General features: G+C 45.3%; 2 protein-coding genes across 34 annotated transcripts in view; one reads left to right on the top strand and one right to left on the bottom strand.

Moving 5' to 3' along the window:
* The window catches only part of SYNRG (synergin gamma), a 95,302-nt gene extending 80,736 nt beyond the window's left edge, over nucleotides 1-14,566 (top strand). For 12 of the 32 annotated variants that reach the window (XM_021067369.1, XM_021067360.1, XM_021067351.1 and 9 more), the window contains 2 exons: nucleotides 8,401-8,511; nucleotides 9,910-14,566. In XM_021067369.1, the coding sequence (XP_020923028.1) occupies nucleotides 8,401-8,511; nucleotides 9,910-10,041 (243 nt within the window). In that variant the 3' untranslated portion in view covers nucleotides 10,042-14,566. Of the gene's footprint in view, nucleotides 1-8,400; nucleotides 8,512-8,877; nucleotides 8,914-9,909 lie in introns of all 32 variants that reach the window. The other 20 variants (XM_021067367.1, XM_021067347.1, XM_021067350.1 and 17 more) reach the window with 6 other exon arrangements.
* The window catches only part of DUSP14 (dual specificity phosphatase 14), a 37,517-nt gene continuing 30,659 nt past the window's right edge, over nucleotides 10,565-17,422 (bottom strand). Inside the window, exon 3 of one of the 2 annotated variants that reach the window (XM_003483054.4) lies at nucleotides 10,565-15,766. In XM_003483054.4, coding sequence (XP_003483102.2) covers nucleotides 15,077-15,673 — 597 coding nt within the window. In that variant the 5' untranslated portion in view covers nucleotides 15,674-15,766 and the 3' untranslated portion in view covers nucleotides 10,565-15,076. The remainder of the gene's footprint in view (nucleotides 15,767-17,422) is intronic. The other variant, XM_021067373.1, reaches the window with a different exon arrangement.

Raw genomic sequence — 17,422 nt, 5'->3', positions numbered from 1 at the left:
CTCCTGTGTGTGTGTCCACAGCACATTCTGTCAGGGCACTTACCACGCTTCTTCATCATTGTGTTTTCTTGTTTCTTGCCCACTAGCTTCTCACTCCTTAAAAGAGAGACTGTGTCCTTTATTTCTTTTTGGCTGCTTATTTGTTTTCATTGAAGAGTAGGTGATTTACAGTATCATGTTAGTTTCAGGTGTACAGCAAGGTGATTCAGTGTTTTTGGAGATTGTACTCCCTCATAGGTAATTATAAGACATTGGGCATAACTTCCTGTGCTGTACAGTGAAATCCTTGTTGTTTTTCTATTCCGTATATACTGGCTTGTATCTGTGAACCCCGTATTCCTAATTTGTCCCTCCCCCACTCCCTCTTCCCTTTGGTAACCCAAAGGGTGTTTCCTATGTCTGTGGGTCTGTTAACTGTTTTGTATATACGTTCATGTGTATTTTTTAGATTCCGTGTAAGCGATACCATATGTATGTCCTTTATTTCCTTAGGTTCTAACTGTGTCTGGTGGGACTTTATACTTCTTGTTTGATGCTTTTTTGAATCTTCCAGAGTTTTCCAAACTAGAAAAGCACTTCTGTACCTCATTTTTTTAATAACTGATTAAAAAATTTTAAATAAGTGGATACGGAAAATAAAACAAAGGGAAAATGAAAGTAGCAAGATGAGTTAAAGCCAGGCATGAAATTAAGTGTACAAAAACGTATGCTTTTAAAGGGCTGGCATTGGCTAGCAGAGAGCTGTACAGTTGACTTGAGCCTTTCTGGGCATCGATGCAAAGAAGACGTGATCAGTTCCACAGTTCACTGTGTTCATAGCATAAAAATAAACCCTCCACTCAGGAAGCATAATTATTCCTGGCTCATAATTAGAAGTTTCTGTTGTGGGTTTTTATAAAGAGGAAATTAACATAATCGACATTTCCTTCAAAAATATCCTTTCAGTAAATAAAGCAACAGATTTTACTGAGTGGCTTCTTAGGAATTTCTCCATATAGATCGAGTGGCAAAGCTCCAAGTGCAAATTAGTGATAGTCTTTCTAAGTACAGAAAAAATAGATGAAGTGGTAAATGAGGGGGAAAGTGTGGCAGTACCTATTGATGGTGGCCTCAAGTATGTTTTTCTGTAAAGAAAACGTACAGATAAGTGAGAAATATACAAGTTTCCCAGTAAAATTAGAGCAAAACCATGAAGTGATTCATAAAAAAAGGAGGCACAGCTCATCAGGAAACATTAATTCACATTAAAACAAGAGTTTATTTCTCACCTCCTAATAACCCCAGTTTAGGGTTGAGTTTGTTTATTTGAACCCTAATCCTGTCGATATGGTACAGTTGGACTGACGATTGCTTAGGGAATTTATTAGGAAATCGGTACCCACTATGGAAAAGGTGTTTGGCAACATGCTTTCCCTCCGCCTCTGGACTCCCTGAGGACAGGGACCAAGACCACATTCTGTTCATCTTTTGTCTGCTCTGAGCAAATCCCCATAAACCCTGAAGGGGTGAAAGGACTTACAAACAGAGTGGTAAGACTCGGTAATTCCACTTCTCAGGAAACTCTTTTTTTTTTTTGGTCCTTTTGCCATTTCTTGGGCCACTCCCGAGGCATATGGAGGTTCCCAGGCTAGGGGTCGAATAGGAGCTGTAGCCACTGGCCTGCACCAGAGCCACAGCAATGCGGGATCTGAGCCTCGTTTGCAACCTACACCACAGCTCACGGCAATGCCGGATCCTTAACCCACTGAGCAAGGCCAGGGATCGAACCCGCAACCTCATGGTTCCTAGTCGGATTCGTTAACCACTGAGCCACGGCGGGGATGAGCCCTGGCATTTTTAAAAATTTTTTCTAGGAGTTCCCATCTTGGTGTAGCAGAAACGAGTCCGACTAAGAACCATGACCTTGAGGGTTTAAACTGGAAGTCAGACTCAAGTCAGACTTGCGCAGTTTTGCTCCGCCCTTTCCCTGTGATGCTCCTTTAGCCCTGGACTAAAACTCCCTCTGGTGGCAAAACATGTCTCCTCTGGGCACAGGCTGAAGAAGCTGTTTTTTTCTCAAGAGACAAAGAGTTGAGTGAGATGGATTGTTATCTTGAGGTTTTATCTCAGGGCTGCGGATCTAAGTTCAGGAGGTTCATAACCAAAACTCAGTCCTGGAAAACAAAACTAATCGATTCTGCCATATAGGATCTATAAGAAGAGTCAGGCCTGTTAATCTCAGTTGAAAAATCACACAGGCTCTATAATTCCACTATTACCCTCAGTATAATAAAATTCTCCTGTACTTCCTTTCAGTGTGAAACAAGCAGTGACTTGCAGAGTACTTCCTATGGCAGTGACGCATCAGGACAGTTTCTCTTTAATAATGATAGCATTTTTGTCATCTTCCCAGTTGGCAAGAATGTGTTAGAGACAGAATCTTCATTATGTCTCTGCGTGGCTATCTTCAGTTGACAGAAGGTGGGTGAGGTAGACAGAATAATCCCTCCCTGCAAGATGGCCATGTCCTGATCCCCAGAGCCTGTGGGTGCTTCGCCTTATATGGTAGAAGGGTGTTTGAGTGGGAACCTTGTCCTGGATTTTCTGGGTGGCCCCAGAGGCATGACAAGGATCCTTATAAGAGGAAGGCAAAAGAGTGAGGTGAGAAAAAGCAATGCGACAGTCCAAGGAGAGAGAGAGAGATTGGCAGATGCTACACTGTGGGCTTTGGAGGTGGAAGCGTGGTCCAAGGAACGTGCAGACAGTCTCTAGAAACTAGAAAAGGGGGCATTCCCCTTGTGGTGCAGCAGAAAGGAATCCCACTAGTATCCATGAGGATGTGGGTTCGATCCCTGGCCTCGCTCAGGGCTCACTGGGTCGGGGATCCAGGCATTGCCGTGAGCTGTGGTATAGGTTGCAGATGCAGTTCGGTAGGCCGGCAGCGGTAGCTCCGATTCAACCCCCAGCCTGGGAACCTCCATGTACTGCGGGTGTGGCCCTAAAAAGCAAAAAGGGAGGGAAGGAAGGAAGACGAAACTAGAAAAGGCAAAGAGGCAGCTTCTCCCCAGATCTTCCATAAGGAACACAGTGTTGCCAACCCATTTAAGACCTCTGACCTCCAAAACTGGATCAAGGGAAGGCGACAAATAGCACATTAGTCTTAAAGGCTTCCTTCCAGAAGTGGCCACATGACTTATCCTCACAGTCTGTTAACACTGTGACAAGTTGCACATGCCTAATTTAGAGGGAGAAGGAAGGCCCATCCTACCATTTGTCCAGAAGGATGAGAATAAGACTATTGGCAAAGAACACTAATTACTATCAAATTGTCCTCCTTAATAATCATTTTTGGGGAGTTCCCATCATGGCTCAGTGGTTAACCAATCTGACTAGCATCCATGAGGATGCAGGGTTTTTTTTGTTTTTGTTTTGTTTTTGTTTTTGTTTGTCTTTTTGCCTTTTTCCTGAGCCACTCCCTCGGCACATGGAGGTTCCCAGGCTAGGGGTCTAATCGGAGCTGTAGCCACCAGCCTACACCAGAGCCACAGCAACGCGGGATCCGAGCCGCATCTGCAACCTACACCACAGCTCCCTGCAACACCGGATCCTTAACCCACTGAGCAAGGCCAGGGATTGAACCTGCAACCTCATGGTTCCTAGTCGGATTTGTTAACCACTGCGCGATGATGGGAACTCCAGGATGCAGGTTTGATCCATCCCTGGCCTTGCTCAGTGGGTTAAGGATCTGGCATTGTCGTGAGCTGTGGTGTGGGTCACAGACACGGCTTGGATCTGGCATTCCTGTGGCTTTGGTGTAGGCCAGTGGCTACAGCTCCGATTCAACCCCTAGTTTGGGAATCTCCGTATGCTGTGGGTATGGCCCTAAAAAGCAAAAAAAAAAAATCATTTTCGGGAGTTCCCATTGTGGCTCAGTGGGTTAAGAATCCAGCTAGGGAGTTCCCATCGTGGCTTGGTGGTTAACGAATCCGACTGGGAACCATGAGGTCGAGGGTTCAATCCCTGGCCTCGATCAGTGGGTTAGGGATCTGGTATTGCTGTGAGCTGTGGTATAGACACAGCTCAGATCCTGAGTTGCTGTAGGCTGGCAGTTACAGCTCCGATTAGATCCCTAACCTGGGAACCTCCATATGCCGTGGGTGTGGCCCTAGAAAAGACCAAAAAAAAGAGAAAAAAAAAAAAAAAAGAATCCAGCTAGTATCCCTGAGGATGTGAGTTCGATCCCTAGCCTCGCTCAGTGGGTCAAGGATCTGGCATTGTCATGAGCTGCAGTGTAGATGCAGCTCAGATCCTGAGTGGCTGTGGCTATTCTGTAGGCCGGCAGCTGTAGCTCTGATCCCGGCCCCTAGCCTGGGAACCTCCATGTGCCACAGGTACAGCCCTAAAAAGAGGGGAAAAATCATTTTATTGGATACCATTTTACTAGTTTATTATTGGCTAAAGATTCAGGATTGTGTGTCCCAGTCTGACTCTGGGACTTGTCGGTGTATTTAGGTCATGTATAATATAGCTGTTTTTTTATCTTTGCTAAATACAAATTTGCCAATTAAAGTAGGTGATACGCGATTGAAGGTGGCTTGTAAAGGGCATACCTTCTTGCGAAATTAGGGCCATTTGCTTGGTGTCACGCTGTTACTATGTACAACAATAATCCCCTTGCTAATAGATGTGAATTTATAAAGGTTAATTTATCCTTTGAAAGATTAATTTGAATACAGGATAATTTATGCAAAGCCTTATGATTTTCACTGGAGATTATAATACGACTTTTTCATGTGCTTCTTTTATGCCTTTGGTAAACAGATATTAAAGGGCTTTTATTAACTTGGTTGATTTCAAGACTCAGTGTTTGCCCAGATTCTAATTACTTCTCAAATAGTCCATACTCAGGAACATGATAAATGGCTGTAATACAGATTGCAAACATAGTACTACTGTGTTTTTAACCTCTTCAGAAAGCTTGTTCAATTTTATTTGTCAAAGTGAATAATTTTGGTAATCACTCAAAGTATTTTATCCTTTTCAGGCACTTTATATGTTCGTGAGAGTTCCAGCACCAACTGAGGGAGATAGGGTAGGGCAGGTGCAGTTGTCAGCATTTGACAAAGGGCAGAACTGGACAGCAAGCAAACGAGAGTGCCCCCTGCTTCTAGGTTTGACTAAAGTGGCTGTGACTGCACTTAAACAAACAAAAAATCCTCTGGCTTGGCTGGGGCTGTGTCCTTTGCACACAGTTGAAGCTTCTACCTCTCATTCTCTTTTTTGAGAACCATCTGTCCTTCCTTCCTTAAGTGTGATCTGAACAGATTCAGCTCAGGTTATAGAGGGGTTTGTGGAACCTAGCACATGGTTTATTATTTTGAATTAGAAAGGGATGGAGAAGTATCATACATAACCTGCACATTTTTCTTTTTTAAATTTTTTTTATTTTTAATCTTTTGGGTTTTTTTTTTTTTAATGATTTTTGTGTTTTCCATTATAGTTGGTTTACAGTGTTCTGTCAGTTTTCTACCGTACACAAAGTGACCCAGTCACACATACATATAGACATTCTTTTTCTCACATTCTCCTCCGTCATGCTCCATCATAGGTGACTAGATAGAGTTCCCAGGGCCACACATCGGGATCTCATTGCTTATCCATTCCAGAGGCAGGAGTCTGGATCTCTTAACCCCAAGTTCCCAATCCATCCCGCTCCATTTTCCCTTCTTTTCCCCCCGCTTCGTCTTAGCGTTCGAGGTTGTTGCTGTCTATCATAGGACAACCAACTGTCCCGATTTGCTCAGGACTGAGGGCTTTCCTCAGAGCTGAAATGGGAGCAGCCTGGCATAAACCAGGAAGTGGGTCACCCTCGTCTCGTTTATCCGTATGTGGAAGCACCGCATGACGGTGCTCTCAGCATCTCTTCCCCACTCTGTTTTCAGCGACAGCACATTGGTAGCTCAGAATCCACCATGGAAATCAGCAAACACTGCACATCAGGGTTTGACTTGTTTTGATGATTGTCTAGAGTTAATTTAATAGAGAAAATGGTAATGATGCACGTTAAACTTAAAAGTATGTTGTGTCTGTAGTTGTTATAGTGTGAATAGAACCAAAAGCTGAGGAAAGATTCTCCAGTATTCAAGAGCTGTTATCTGATTTAACAAAAACCCGATTCTAGAAATAACCACTGATGCATTTCTGTAGATCTTCACCATAGATTTGCCTGTTCTCGAACTTCATATAAATGAAATCATGTAACATATATGCTCTTTTGTCGGCTTCTTTTGTCAGCTACTTTTACTTAGCATGTTTTTTTTTTAACCTTTTTTTTATTAAAGTATAGTTGATTTAGAATATTGTGCTCTCAGCATGTTTTAAAACTTTCTCTCTGTTGTGCGTATCAGTTTGATTCCTTTTATCACTGAGTAATAGTCCATTGTATTAACATACTGTGGTTTTTTACATCCATTTTCTTGGAGTTCCCATCCTGGCTCAGTGGAAACCAATCTGACTAGCATCCATAAGGACGCAGGTTCGATCCTTGCCTCTCTCAGTGGGTTAAGGCTCCGGCATCGCTCCGTGCTTTGGTGTAGGTCAGCAGCTCAGATCTGGCGTGGCTGTGGCATAGGCCAGCAGCTGTAGCTCCAATATGACTCCTAGCCTTGGAACCTGCATATGCCATGGGTGTGGCCCTAAATAAATAAATAAAATAAATCCATTTTCTTGTGTATAGATATCTGCTGTTTCTAGTTTGGGATAATATGAGTAGAGCCACTATGAACACCTCTTGTACAAGACTTTTGCTCACATGTTTTCATTTCTCTTGGATAAATACCTAGGAATTGCAAGCTCATGTAATAGATTATAGTTTAACTTTTAAGAAATCAGCGGCTCTCAATCATTGGGCTCTTAATCATCAGGCTACACTTAGTTCATAGATTTATTGTAAGGAATAAATTAAATAATGCATGCAAAGAGCCTAGCGTGGGTTTAGCACGGGTAAGGACCTGACTCATTAGCTGTAGTTACTATATTTATTCTCTCTAGCCAATGATGTCCAGAGCTCTCATTCGTGAGCACTAGGCTGTGTATCCTTCTGCCTGCCTTCTGTTTTTGTTTTTGTTTTGGCCTCGGTGTGCATTGGCCTGATGTGGGATCTCAGTTCCCAGACCAGGGAACTGCAGTGTTGAAAGTACTGAATCCTAACCACTAGACCGCCAGGGAACTCCCTCCATCTGCCTGCTGATGTAACATCAGAACTTGGCTGTCCCACAGGCAGCATTAACTCAGCCTGTAGTAAACTGTTCTCTTGTCCCCAGTCTCCATCCCCAGACGTGTTCTGCCCTCACGTACCTTGTCAGGGTGAAGCCTCTCCGTTACCCAGGTCTCTCCCCCAGGCCTGTTGATTCTGCTGCCTTAACAGCTCTTCATGTGGCCATTTCTCTCCACTCCTCATTGTTGCCACCCCAGTTCTGACCTTCAGCGTCTGTCTCCAGACTGCCAGAGCAGCCTGTAACGAGGGCCTGTACCTTGAGGATGGCTTCCCCCAATTCATTGCCTGCACTGCAGCTAGAGGGGTCTGTCCGTAGCGCAGACCTGACCTGTGTCAGGTCAGCTGGAACCCGTGAGACTTCCCAGGATAACGTCCCAAGCCCCCATACCCCTTTCAAGGCCTTCATGCTCTGGTTTTATCTCCTCCCTCCTTTCAGAAGCTTGGCCCCCGCCCCCTAGATTTCTTCTCTTACCTGATCTTTTGCTTCAAGGTTTTTGTCTGTGCTGCTTACTCTACACAGAGCAATAGCCTGCCCTCCAACCTCATCCTGCCCCACCCCTTCTCCTCACAAACACCCATCAGGACTCAGCCAAAAGGTTGCTAAGTTCTAGAAAGCATTCTCTGCCGTCACACACCTTTTCCCTGGTGTGGCTCTCCTGGCACCGTGTTGCCTGATACCCACCTCGCCCTACCCTAAACCGAGTTCTCAGAGGATAGGGACCATTTCCTACTCATCATAGCATCCCTAGCAACAAAAACACAATAGGTACTCAGGAAACGGCTGGGAAGTTGAATTTTTTTCTCTCTTTTTTTTTTTTTATTTTTAGGGCCACAGCTGCGGCATATGGGGGTTCCCAGGCTAGGGGTCAAATCGGAGATGCAGCTGCCAGTCTACACCACAGCCACAGCAATGCCGGATCCTTAACCCACTGAGTGAGGCCAGAACTCGAACCCACATCCTCATGGATACTAGTTGGGTTCTTTACCGCTGAGCCAGGACGGGAACTCTGGGAAATTGAATGTTATACTGGCGGTCGTAGAGAGTTTACTGAGTTTGCTGCTGGACCTGTCCGGGTTGTGACCAGGGAGCGAAACCAGCAGCCTTCGGAATGGCTGGTTCTTACCCATGTGTCTTCTCCTCACAGCCTGATGAAAATTCCCTGGACTTTTCGTCCTGTATGCTGCGGCCTGGGATTAAAAATGCTCAGGAGCTGGCTTGCGGGGTGTGCCTTTTAAACGTGGACTCCAGGAGCCGGGTAAGTCACCCACCTTCCCCCGAAGGCAAAGCTCCTCCCTAACGGCCTGGGAGACACGTCCGCCCCAGCCCACTTCTCAGCAAGGCTGTGACCAGAGCCGGGGAGCTGATCCAGCCCTGAGCTCTGACCTCGGAAGCAGATGCGTTCTTTCAGGGGCGGGGGGGGTGGGGAGGGCAGTGGGGGGCTGTTGATGGAAGGGAGGCAGTTCTTCCCTTTGCAGGGAGCGGGCTTGTTTGCGCGGTGCCCGAGGCACCAGGTGCTCAGTGGGTGGTGGAGAGGAAAGGTTAAACCTGTAAGGACTTGTTTGGAGGCCCGAGGCCCCATTTGCAGAGTTTTGTTGACCTTATGGTTTCAACGTTATTTCAGAAAGAAGAGAAGCCTGCAGAGGAACATCCTAAAAAAGTATGAACCAGTTACACATTATCTTAGCGTCTTCATCTTAATTTTGAGTGTGGAAGGCGAATTCAGTGATTCCACTGCCATCCTGAGCCGTTCCAACCATGAAGCCTTTGCGCAGTCATTTTTGTTCCCATAGTGTTTGATTCAGTCAACTAACAACGTGTCTTGTTTGCATGCTTGTGTCTCGTAACTGGCTTTGGTGTCACAGTTATTGTTCTCTGTGATGAACACAGGCTAACAGAAGGAGCAACTCGGGGAAGGCAGAGTTGGGGTGCCGTCACACGGAATGAGATCCGAGAGCATCAGGACTTGGCTGTTAGCAAACAAAAGCAAACTGTTCAAGTTGTAGAGTTTCGTTTATTTGTTTGCTTGTAGCGCCTCAGAAAACATGCCAGGAAGTGGCCGGGGTTAGGCCTGGCTGGCTGTACCTTGACTATAGGCCTTACTCGTCTGGGAGTAGTTCTTATGTGTTTATTATCTGTATTTATTTATTTATTTACAAATCCTATACCTATATTGGGACTTTTTAGTTATGTCGGTGATCAGCTCCCAGTGGCCTTTGACCCTAAGAGTTTTTCTTCTTTGTTTCATTCATGAAAGGACTATAATCAACCTCGGACACTTAAGGGATCACATGTTACAAGTTAAACGCCAGCCTTGGGGAAGGGCTTCCTTCTTCACAAAGAGAGAGAAAAATGATCCGCAGCCCTGGCTATTTTAGTTCCCCCCCGTCATGACCCCTACCAACCCCCCATAGCCTCTGTTTGCCTTTTCTATGAAAGATTTGGCCTCCTTTTGCTGAAACTAGGTTTAACAGTAAAGATTTTCTCATACCTTTAATTAGCGGCAGAAAACCTTCCTGCCTGCGGTCCCGTGGCCACCTGCTCGGCTTTTGTGTGCGCGCCAGCTTGGCCTCGGCCTCTGCGACCTGCAGAGCCATCCATGCTGGCTGCCGGGCAGCGCCCGGACTTGCCCCACATGTCTGTTTGTTTCCGGCAGGCTTTCAACTCAGAAACGGACAGCTTCAAGCTGGCATATGGAGGACACCAGTATCACGCCAGCTGTGCCAACTTCTGGATCAACTGCGTTGAACCAAAACCTCCTGGCCTCATCCTGCCTGATTTGCTCTGAAAGCTCCTCTGTGAAGTACCAGCCGGTTGTTTTGTGTTTTTTCCGTCACGCCCCTTGGGGTGACAGGGACCAATAGAATTCAAGTACTGCGGAGTCCCCCCCCATCCGTCTACCTGAAGAAAACCTCCCAGTGTGGGGGGACATGCTTGGAAGTTCCTAGTTTTCCCACAGACGACCTTTGTCCCCAAGCTCCCAAAGCCAGTCTTTGGGGTTTGAGGTAAAATTGCCCTGCTCACTGCATGTGGCCCTGGAAGTTTGCTGACTTATCTCTAGTTCTCTTCAGATGTTTAAAAAGATGGACCATGATTTTCTCTAAGGAAGCATTTGCTGCTGTGGTATGGAAACTGAAGAATTGACCTTGAAAGAAGAATAAGTTATTGCTGTAGGACTGGAATTGGCAAGAATGTTTTGAGCCAGTTTTTGTGTGTTATCTAGAACACTCACTGTCCTGTGAAGTCGAATGCATTTGTCCACGTTTAGTTTGTTAATAATGCAAATGAATAAAAAGGGAGAAATCGGGATTAAACTGAAATTCTTTTTATAGAAAAAATTCTGCTTCTCTCCATTGGACAAGCAGGTAAGTAAAGGCAGACATACCAACCTGTCGCCCCTGAACCACTTCTCCACTTTTCTAAGACTGTCCAACTTTTGAGATGACCTTCTCAAAACATGCTGCGAACTGTGCAGTGGAGAAGAATGTTCGTCTCGAGGGAGGCCCAGATCTTGGTGAATCAGGATGAGGATCGTTGCCCTCGGGAGCCTTCGCTGAAAGCCTTGTTCTACCTCACACTGGGACAGGGAACATGCTGGGGTTTTTTTCAGGCAAGATTCGCAGAGGCAGCTGAATGGAATCTCTTTGCAGAGGCCTCTGTCCAGATTTCCAGAAATGACTGTGCAGGGACCGTGACCTGAAAATTCACTGAGGGTTAGAAGGGGGAGCTCCTGGCCTAGCGAGAAAAGTGAGGCGTGTGTCTGTGGTGGAGGCACATGACTTAGAAGCAGGGGAAGAAAATTGTTCAAAAGCGGCACTGAATTTTAGGAGGAAGAGGTTCATGCCTAAGCTGGTATTGAGAATCTTGCCACTTCAACTGAATGCATAAAATCGGGGGAGGGGGGGGAAGCCACTGTTGTTCCTGAGAAGAACACACCAATCTAGGACACTTATTTCTCTCAGTTGTTAATTATGCGCTTTATGAAGAGATTGTGAATCTTAAGGGTTTCACTTTTATGGCTTAAGCTCTCTGACCTTGACGTGGTTTTTATTTGGAAACTGAAAAGGTTGGTTTTGTCTCTAGAATTGCTGCTTTACCTAATTAATGAGGTCATTTTCCCTCCTCAGGACAAAACTTGAGGAGATGCTGTTTTGTCCCCCCTTCCTTCCGCCTTTTACTTCCAGCCTCTCCCAGGAAGTAGAGAACCTTTTCGTCCACACTCCTCGGGCCGGACGAGGCCTCTGCCCCGCCGTGCTGGTGCTGTGAGCTGGGATGCACGGACGGGCAAATGCTCATGAGGTAAATGGGCCATCTCATTGGAGAGCAGCTCCAGCTGCCAGTGACGGATTCAGCATCTCCAACTTGTTACCTTCAGAGCCTCTACCTGCCGCCCGTGGGGCCGGGGCCAGGGCCAGGGAGTGTAAGTGACAGTACAAGCGGGCCGGGGTCTAGCAGGCTTTGTCTGAGGCCTCTGGGCCCCTCTTGAGCCTGCGCAAGCACCTAGGGTTTTGACATGGCACCAGAATTCAAGCAGCCTTCTGTTCGGTCTTACACCTTCCACGACAGACCACGATAACAGAATCTACCTTTGCCACAAGAATGCCTCCTACTTGGACAGAATTTACATCGCAGAGACATTTTTTAAGAGATGCGGTATGGACTATTATTCTGTCACAGTGGTTCATATTGGTGACATTTTTAAAAGCATGCTCGCCTGTTAACTAGATTTGTTTCCATTTCTAGATATACTCCAGAATGGCTCAGATAAAATTCCTAATTATTGCTGACCTTATCAGGTATGATAGGTTTAATCACTCCATGGGAGGTGCAAGGGGGAAAGACAGCAGCCATCGACAGAAAGCCCTTATCATGAAGAGTATTCACTACTTTTAGTATCTGTTTAGTAGTGGAAATGTTTTATAACGTCCACCAATTAAGATCTGGGGAGTGTGGAATACTGTCGTGTTGATTATATTGATGCAGCTTTATTAAAATGACTCAACACTGCATTCAGCTTCACCTTAGCTCTTGTTAGCCAAGAGCCCCGTGTCCTTGGAAACAGTAACCTTGGTTACTTCCATACTGTGCATTGTGCAAGCTGCTTCACTCCACTGCTTGAGTGGCAATTAATAAGCACTGTTTTGGTGTTGGATCTTGCCTTTAAAATGTTTGTGGCTTACGGTGTAATTTTTGTCTGGACATGCTTGAGGTAGAAGTAGCACAGGGTATATTAGGATATTATCTATGTTTTATTCTGACTGTGGCTACTGGTTAGCACTCCATATAGGTTGTGTATTTTAAATTATCTGAGTATATTTTGTGTGCATATACATAGCTTTTATTTACAGAGGCCTTCTACTTGCCTCTTGTGTAATGACTAGTGTGTTTTTAAGCTTTGAAAAGTTTTTAGGACCTTTGTGTTAAAGAAATCTGAAATACTGGTTCTGCACTGCATATCACTACAAAAATTCCCAGCACCTTCCAGGTCACACACCTTCCTTTGTAACTGTTAGCTAATAAACTCTGACATTTGGAGTAGAAAGGTGCTAGGCTTCCCAAGTGCTAAGAATGCTCTAAGGTACATCCTAGTAGTGGTGTTTGCAGGATTTCTACAACAAATTTTTCTTAATTGCTAAGAATATGTCAACAGGTGTTTTGTTACTATATACAGTGATCTTTGGATGCTTATCCAAAGACTACCAGGCTTAAGAGTTTGCCTTCAGGAGTTCCCATCATGGTGGCTCAGTGGTTAACGAATCCGACTAAGAACCATGAGGTTACAGGTTCAATCCTCGGCCTTGCTCAGTGGATTAAGGATCCGGCATTGCTGTGAGCTGTGGTGTAGGTGGCAGACGTGGCTTGGATCCCGCATTGCTGTGGCTCTGGCGTAGGCCGGTAGCAGCAGCTCCTACTGGACCCCTAGCCTGGGAACCTCCATATGCCCAGGGAGTGGACCTACAAAAGGCAAAAAGACAAAAAAAAAAAAAAAAGCTTGCCTTCATACTATAGAAGCCATAGATAGCCTCCATAGCCAGAGGTTTTTCTATTTATTTATTCAGCCACATCCACAGCAGACCACAGTTCCTGGGACTGGATCCACGCCACAGCAGCAACCTGAGCTGCTGCAGTGATGATGCTATATCCTTAACCCACTGTACCACAGGAGAGCTCCTTCTGATTGATTTTTGATCATGTGCTAATGAGGCATATATGGGTTGCTCTGATTTCCCACAGAAATTATTTCATTTTAATTTTTCTATTTAGAAAAAAATGGTACATGTTTATAAAAGTGGGCAAATTGTATAAAATAAAAGGAAGAAGTTAGAGGGAAACCATCACCACAGACCAGGTAAAATTCAATAGTATAATTTATATAAATTATGCAGCCACTGGCATTATATGTAGAGCTTCTTGCCAAAGTAGACCCAAAATCTAGGAAATTTCGCCACAGGGTAAGCAAGCTACAACCTACCTGGCAAATGAAGTAATATAAGGCCGTGCTGGGACAAGTGACTCCCCCATAAAAGGGGCAACGTGGTAACTCCCAGTGGTTTCCCAGGAGCTGGAAGAGAGAAGAGCTAATAGGAACTTCTACCACGTTCCTGATGTGCTGTCAATTTATGAGGAGCAGTGACATTTCCAAGTTTGAACAAAGAAAACCATTGTTCTCTGCTCATCATTTTGTATCGAGTTTTGGTTTAGGGCATGTTTGTATATGCCAGTAAGCACACCTTTTGTTAAAAACCAGTTTCTTTGATGGCAGCCTCAGTGCTTTGCTACACTCCACTAACCAAGAGACAGCTGGAAACTGTACCTTTTCTTAGAGTGTACTTATGTTGTTTTCTTCTGTTCTGACTTTGTAAATGATACTAATATCTGCCCATCTGCAAGGCTATGAAAGGTTGACATTCACTGGGGTGTGTAGCTTAAGCTATGTTCATAATTATCACAGGAGCCAAATTTCAGTAGTTACTGGAGAGTATCTTCCATCCACAACACACACACACACACACCCTGAAGTATTTTTTTGACTCACCCAAGGCATGCGGAAATTCCGGAGCCAGGAGTCAAAGCTATGTCACAGCAACAATCCAAGCCACTGCAGTGACAAAACTGGATGCTTAACCCACTGTGCCACAAGGGAACTCTACCTTGAAATTCTTATTAGTAAAAATTCCAATATGATAAGCAGGTATATTTATTAAAAATAATGCTAATAGATAGTCCTGGGACACATTGATTCCAAGAGGGTGTTTGCAGCAGATTTCATTATAATTACTTAACAGCTAACTAATAAAGGCTTGGTTTTTAACTTACAGAGTCACTAAATAGAAATTCAGAAGGAAAGAGGAGGGCTGATCTGGTAGAGACTGACGCCGGTGTCAATCCTCCCTAAGCATTTGTTTGGTCGGCAGCCTGGGGCAAAGCTTGTATCGAAAGGGTTAATCAGGACCCAAAGTGATTTTTGCACTGAGCTCCTCCCATGATGCCAGAAGGCATGGGATTGAGAATAGAGCAGAACCAAACAGTTTATTAAACTGTTCAAATTGTTAAAAATGATTAAAAGCCAGTTAAAGATTTTCATAAACACTATTCCAAAATGTTAGTTAGTTTTAAAAATGTTACTAGCAATGTACGCGTTCCCCTACGTTCCTCCCCTCCTCCCCTTTCTTAGAATAAACGTGAGTACCCAGTGTAAAAAACACTTCAGGGCGAGCCGAGAGTCAACCATTTGGAAAGAAAGGTGAAGAGGGGAGTGGACGGTGTGTAGCAGATGCTGGTACTGCCCGAGGGGCTGCTGATGCAGGCGTGGCTTTGGTGGCTTAAATCCCCCAGTAAGGCATCAGGTGTCGGGATTCCTTCTCATAAACGTCTGGAACTATGCCGTAAGGCGTCTGTACCATTTTAACTGTCGACTTCCCATAGAGCTGGCGCTCGTAGTCTATCAGCTGCCTCCAGAAGCCCACGTTGGGCCTGATGACAGGCCTCCGGGCTTTCACCCAGTTGTACGCCTCCAGCAGGCACACGCTGTGGAACTTCATCAGGTAGGCAATGCAGAGGGTGGCCGAGCGGCTCACCCCTGCGGCACAGTGCACCAAGGTGGCCCCGTGTTTCCTGCTCACACTGTGGATTTTGTCGGCCACGGTGTCGAAGTACAGTCCGATGGGGGCATGAGGCATGTCTGCCAGAGGCACTTTAACATATTCAAATTGGGGCCAGTTGAAATTGGGAATCTCAATGGTAGCATTGACAATGCAGGTGATGCCGCGGGCCTGGAGGAGGTGCCGGTTGGAGGCTACACTGCCTCTGCCCAGGAAGAGGGAGGAGGTGATTTGAGCAATGCCTCCTATGTCTCCCTCAGAAATCATCCGAGGGGCCATGAGAGTCCGCGGTAGCGTGCTGTGACCTCGGGAGCTCATGAAGACGCCAGCAATCACACTTGCATCATTGGAAGCAAGACCAGAGTGTTTTTGTTTTCCTCCACCCAGGAATCGGAAATTACAGTCTCCTTCCTGCAAAATACAGGTATCAGTCAGTACTCTACATGCCACTGATTCATCACAGCCTTTGGTAGTGTCTGTGGAATGGAAAGGTGAGAAGGCTTAGAAATAAATGTTTATTTCTATGTAAGAATGTGTTCTTTCAAGACTGTAGACAAATCATTTTCATTGATTAGCAAGAAAAGTAGGGAGTTCCCGTCATGGCTCAGGGGAAACCAATCTGACTAGTATCCATGCCTGGCCTCACTCAGTGGGCTAAGGATCTACTGTTTTGTTTTGTTTTTTGTTTTGTTTTGTCTTTTTGCCATTTCTTGGGCAGCTCCTGCGGCATATGGAGGTTCCCAGGCTAGGGGTCGAATTGGAGCTGCAGCTGCCGGCCTACATCACAGCCCATGGCAAGGCCGGATCCTTAACCCACTGAGCAAGGCCAGGGATCAAACCCGCAACCTCATGGTTCCTAGTCAGGTTCATTAACCACTGTGCCACGACGGAACCTCCAAGGATCCACTGTTGACATGAGCTGTGGTGTAGGTCACAAACGAGGCTAGGTTCTGGTGTGGCTGTGGTGTAGGCTAGCAGCTACAGCTCCAATTCGGCCTGGGAATCCCATATTTGGGAGGCGCAGCCATAAAAAGACCAACAAAACAAAACAAAAAAAACAGGAAAATGTACAGAGTCAGTGTAAAACTCAGCGCTTTGGTGATTATTTTTTTTAAAAGCACTAAGTGAAATAATCATCCTATTTTAGGAAAAGTTAAGACAGAAACCAGCCCAAACTGATCCCTGAACAACAAGGCAGTGGTGTTCCTTGGTAATTACGGAAAAGTCAGAACTTCTGATCCCTCCTCGAGCCAATTTCTTTCATATACTTCTTGCCTGCTTCCACAGCTGTGATGGCCCTATCTCCCTAAATCTAGTTCTAGACAGAGAGCTTATAAAGGTATAAAAATGTTAGCGCTTTAGGTAAAATATCCAATAAATGGCTTTTATGGACTAAAAGACACTAAACTGGATCAGCCACAGAAAAGCCAGGACACAGAGTTCCTGCTGTGGTGCAATGGGATGGGCGGCATGCAGTGGTGCCAGGATGCAGATTTGATCCCTGGTCCAGCTCAGTGAGTTAAAGGATCTGGCATAGGTCACAACTGCAGCTCGGATCTTATCCCTGGCCGGGGAACTCCATATGCCTCAGTGCGGCCAAGAAACAGAAAGGCAGGACATATGGTCACCTTAGCCCTTTATAATTTAAAAAATAGCTAACTCCTACTGTATTTGTGACATCTGAATACTCTGGAAATCCAACTAGTTTTGGATCACTTACGCTATGGCATTTCCATGGAAATAAGGCCAGGCAAGTTGAAGACCATGATCTCAAAAATTCATTTGTCTAAGTGAATGAGCGTTTTTGCTGACCTGACCCTGGATGTGGCTAACTACGCTCCAAAATGAATCCCAATGGCTTAAGCTGGGTGTGGGAATTAATTTAGCTTAACATTTGAAAATCTATATTCTTTCATTAGTACAGTGTTGATTATAAAAGATGCAATATTGTATCTTGTCTATATCAGTCTCTTAGTAACAAGAGAAAAGGAAACACACTGCTTTTTCCTCTGTGCCCTCTGAGGAGTGAGCTCCTCCCCACCCAGGGGGCTGGAGGGCTGCCTGGAG

Source organism: Sus scrofa, chromosome 12 (genome assembly GCF_000003025.6).
Source record: "Sus scrofa isolate TJ Tabasco breed Duroc chromosome 12, Sscrofa11.1, whole genome shotgun sequence".
Classification (NCBI taxonomy): domain Eukaryota; kingdom Metazoa; phylum Chordata; class Mammalia; order Artiodactyla; family Suidae; genus Sus; species Sus scrofa.
Note: the sequence above shows the minus strand (reverse complement) of the source record. Positions and strands in the feature narration are given on the sequence as shown.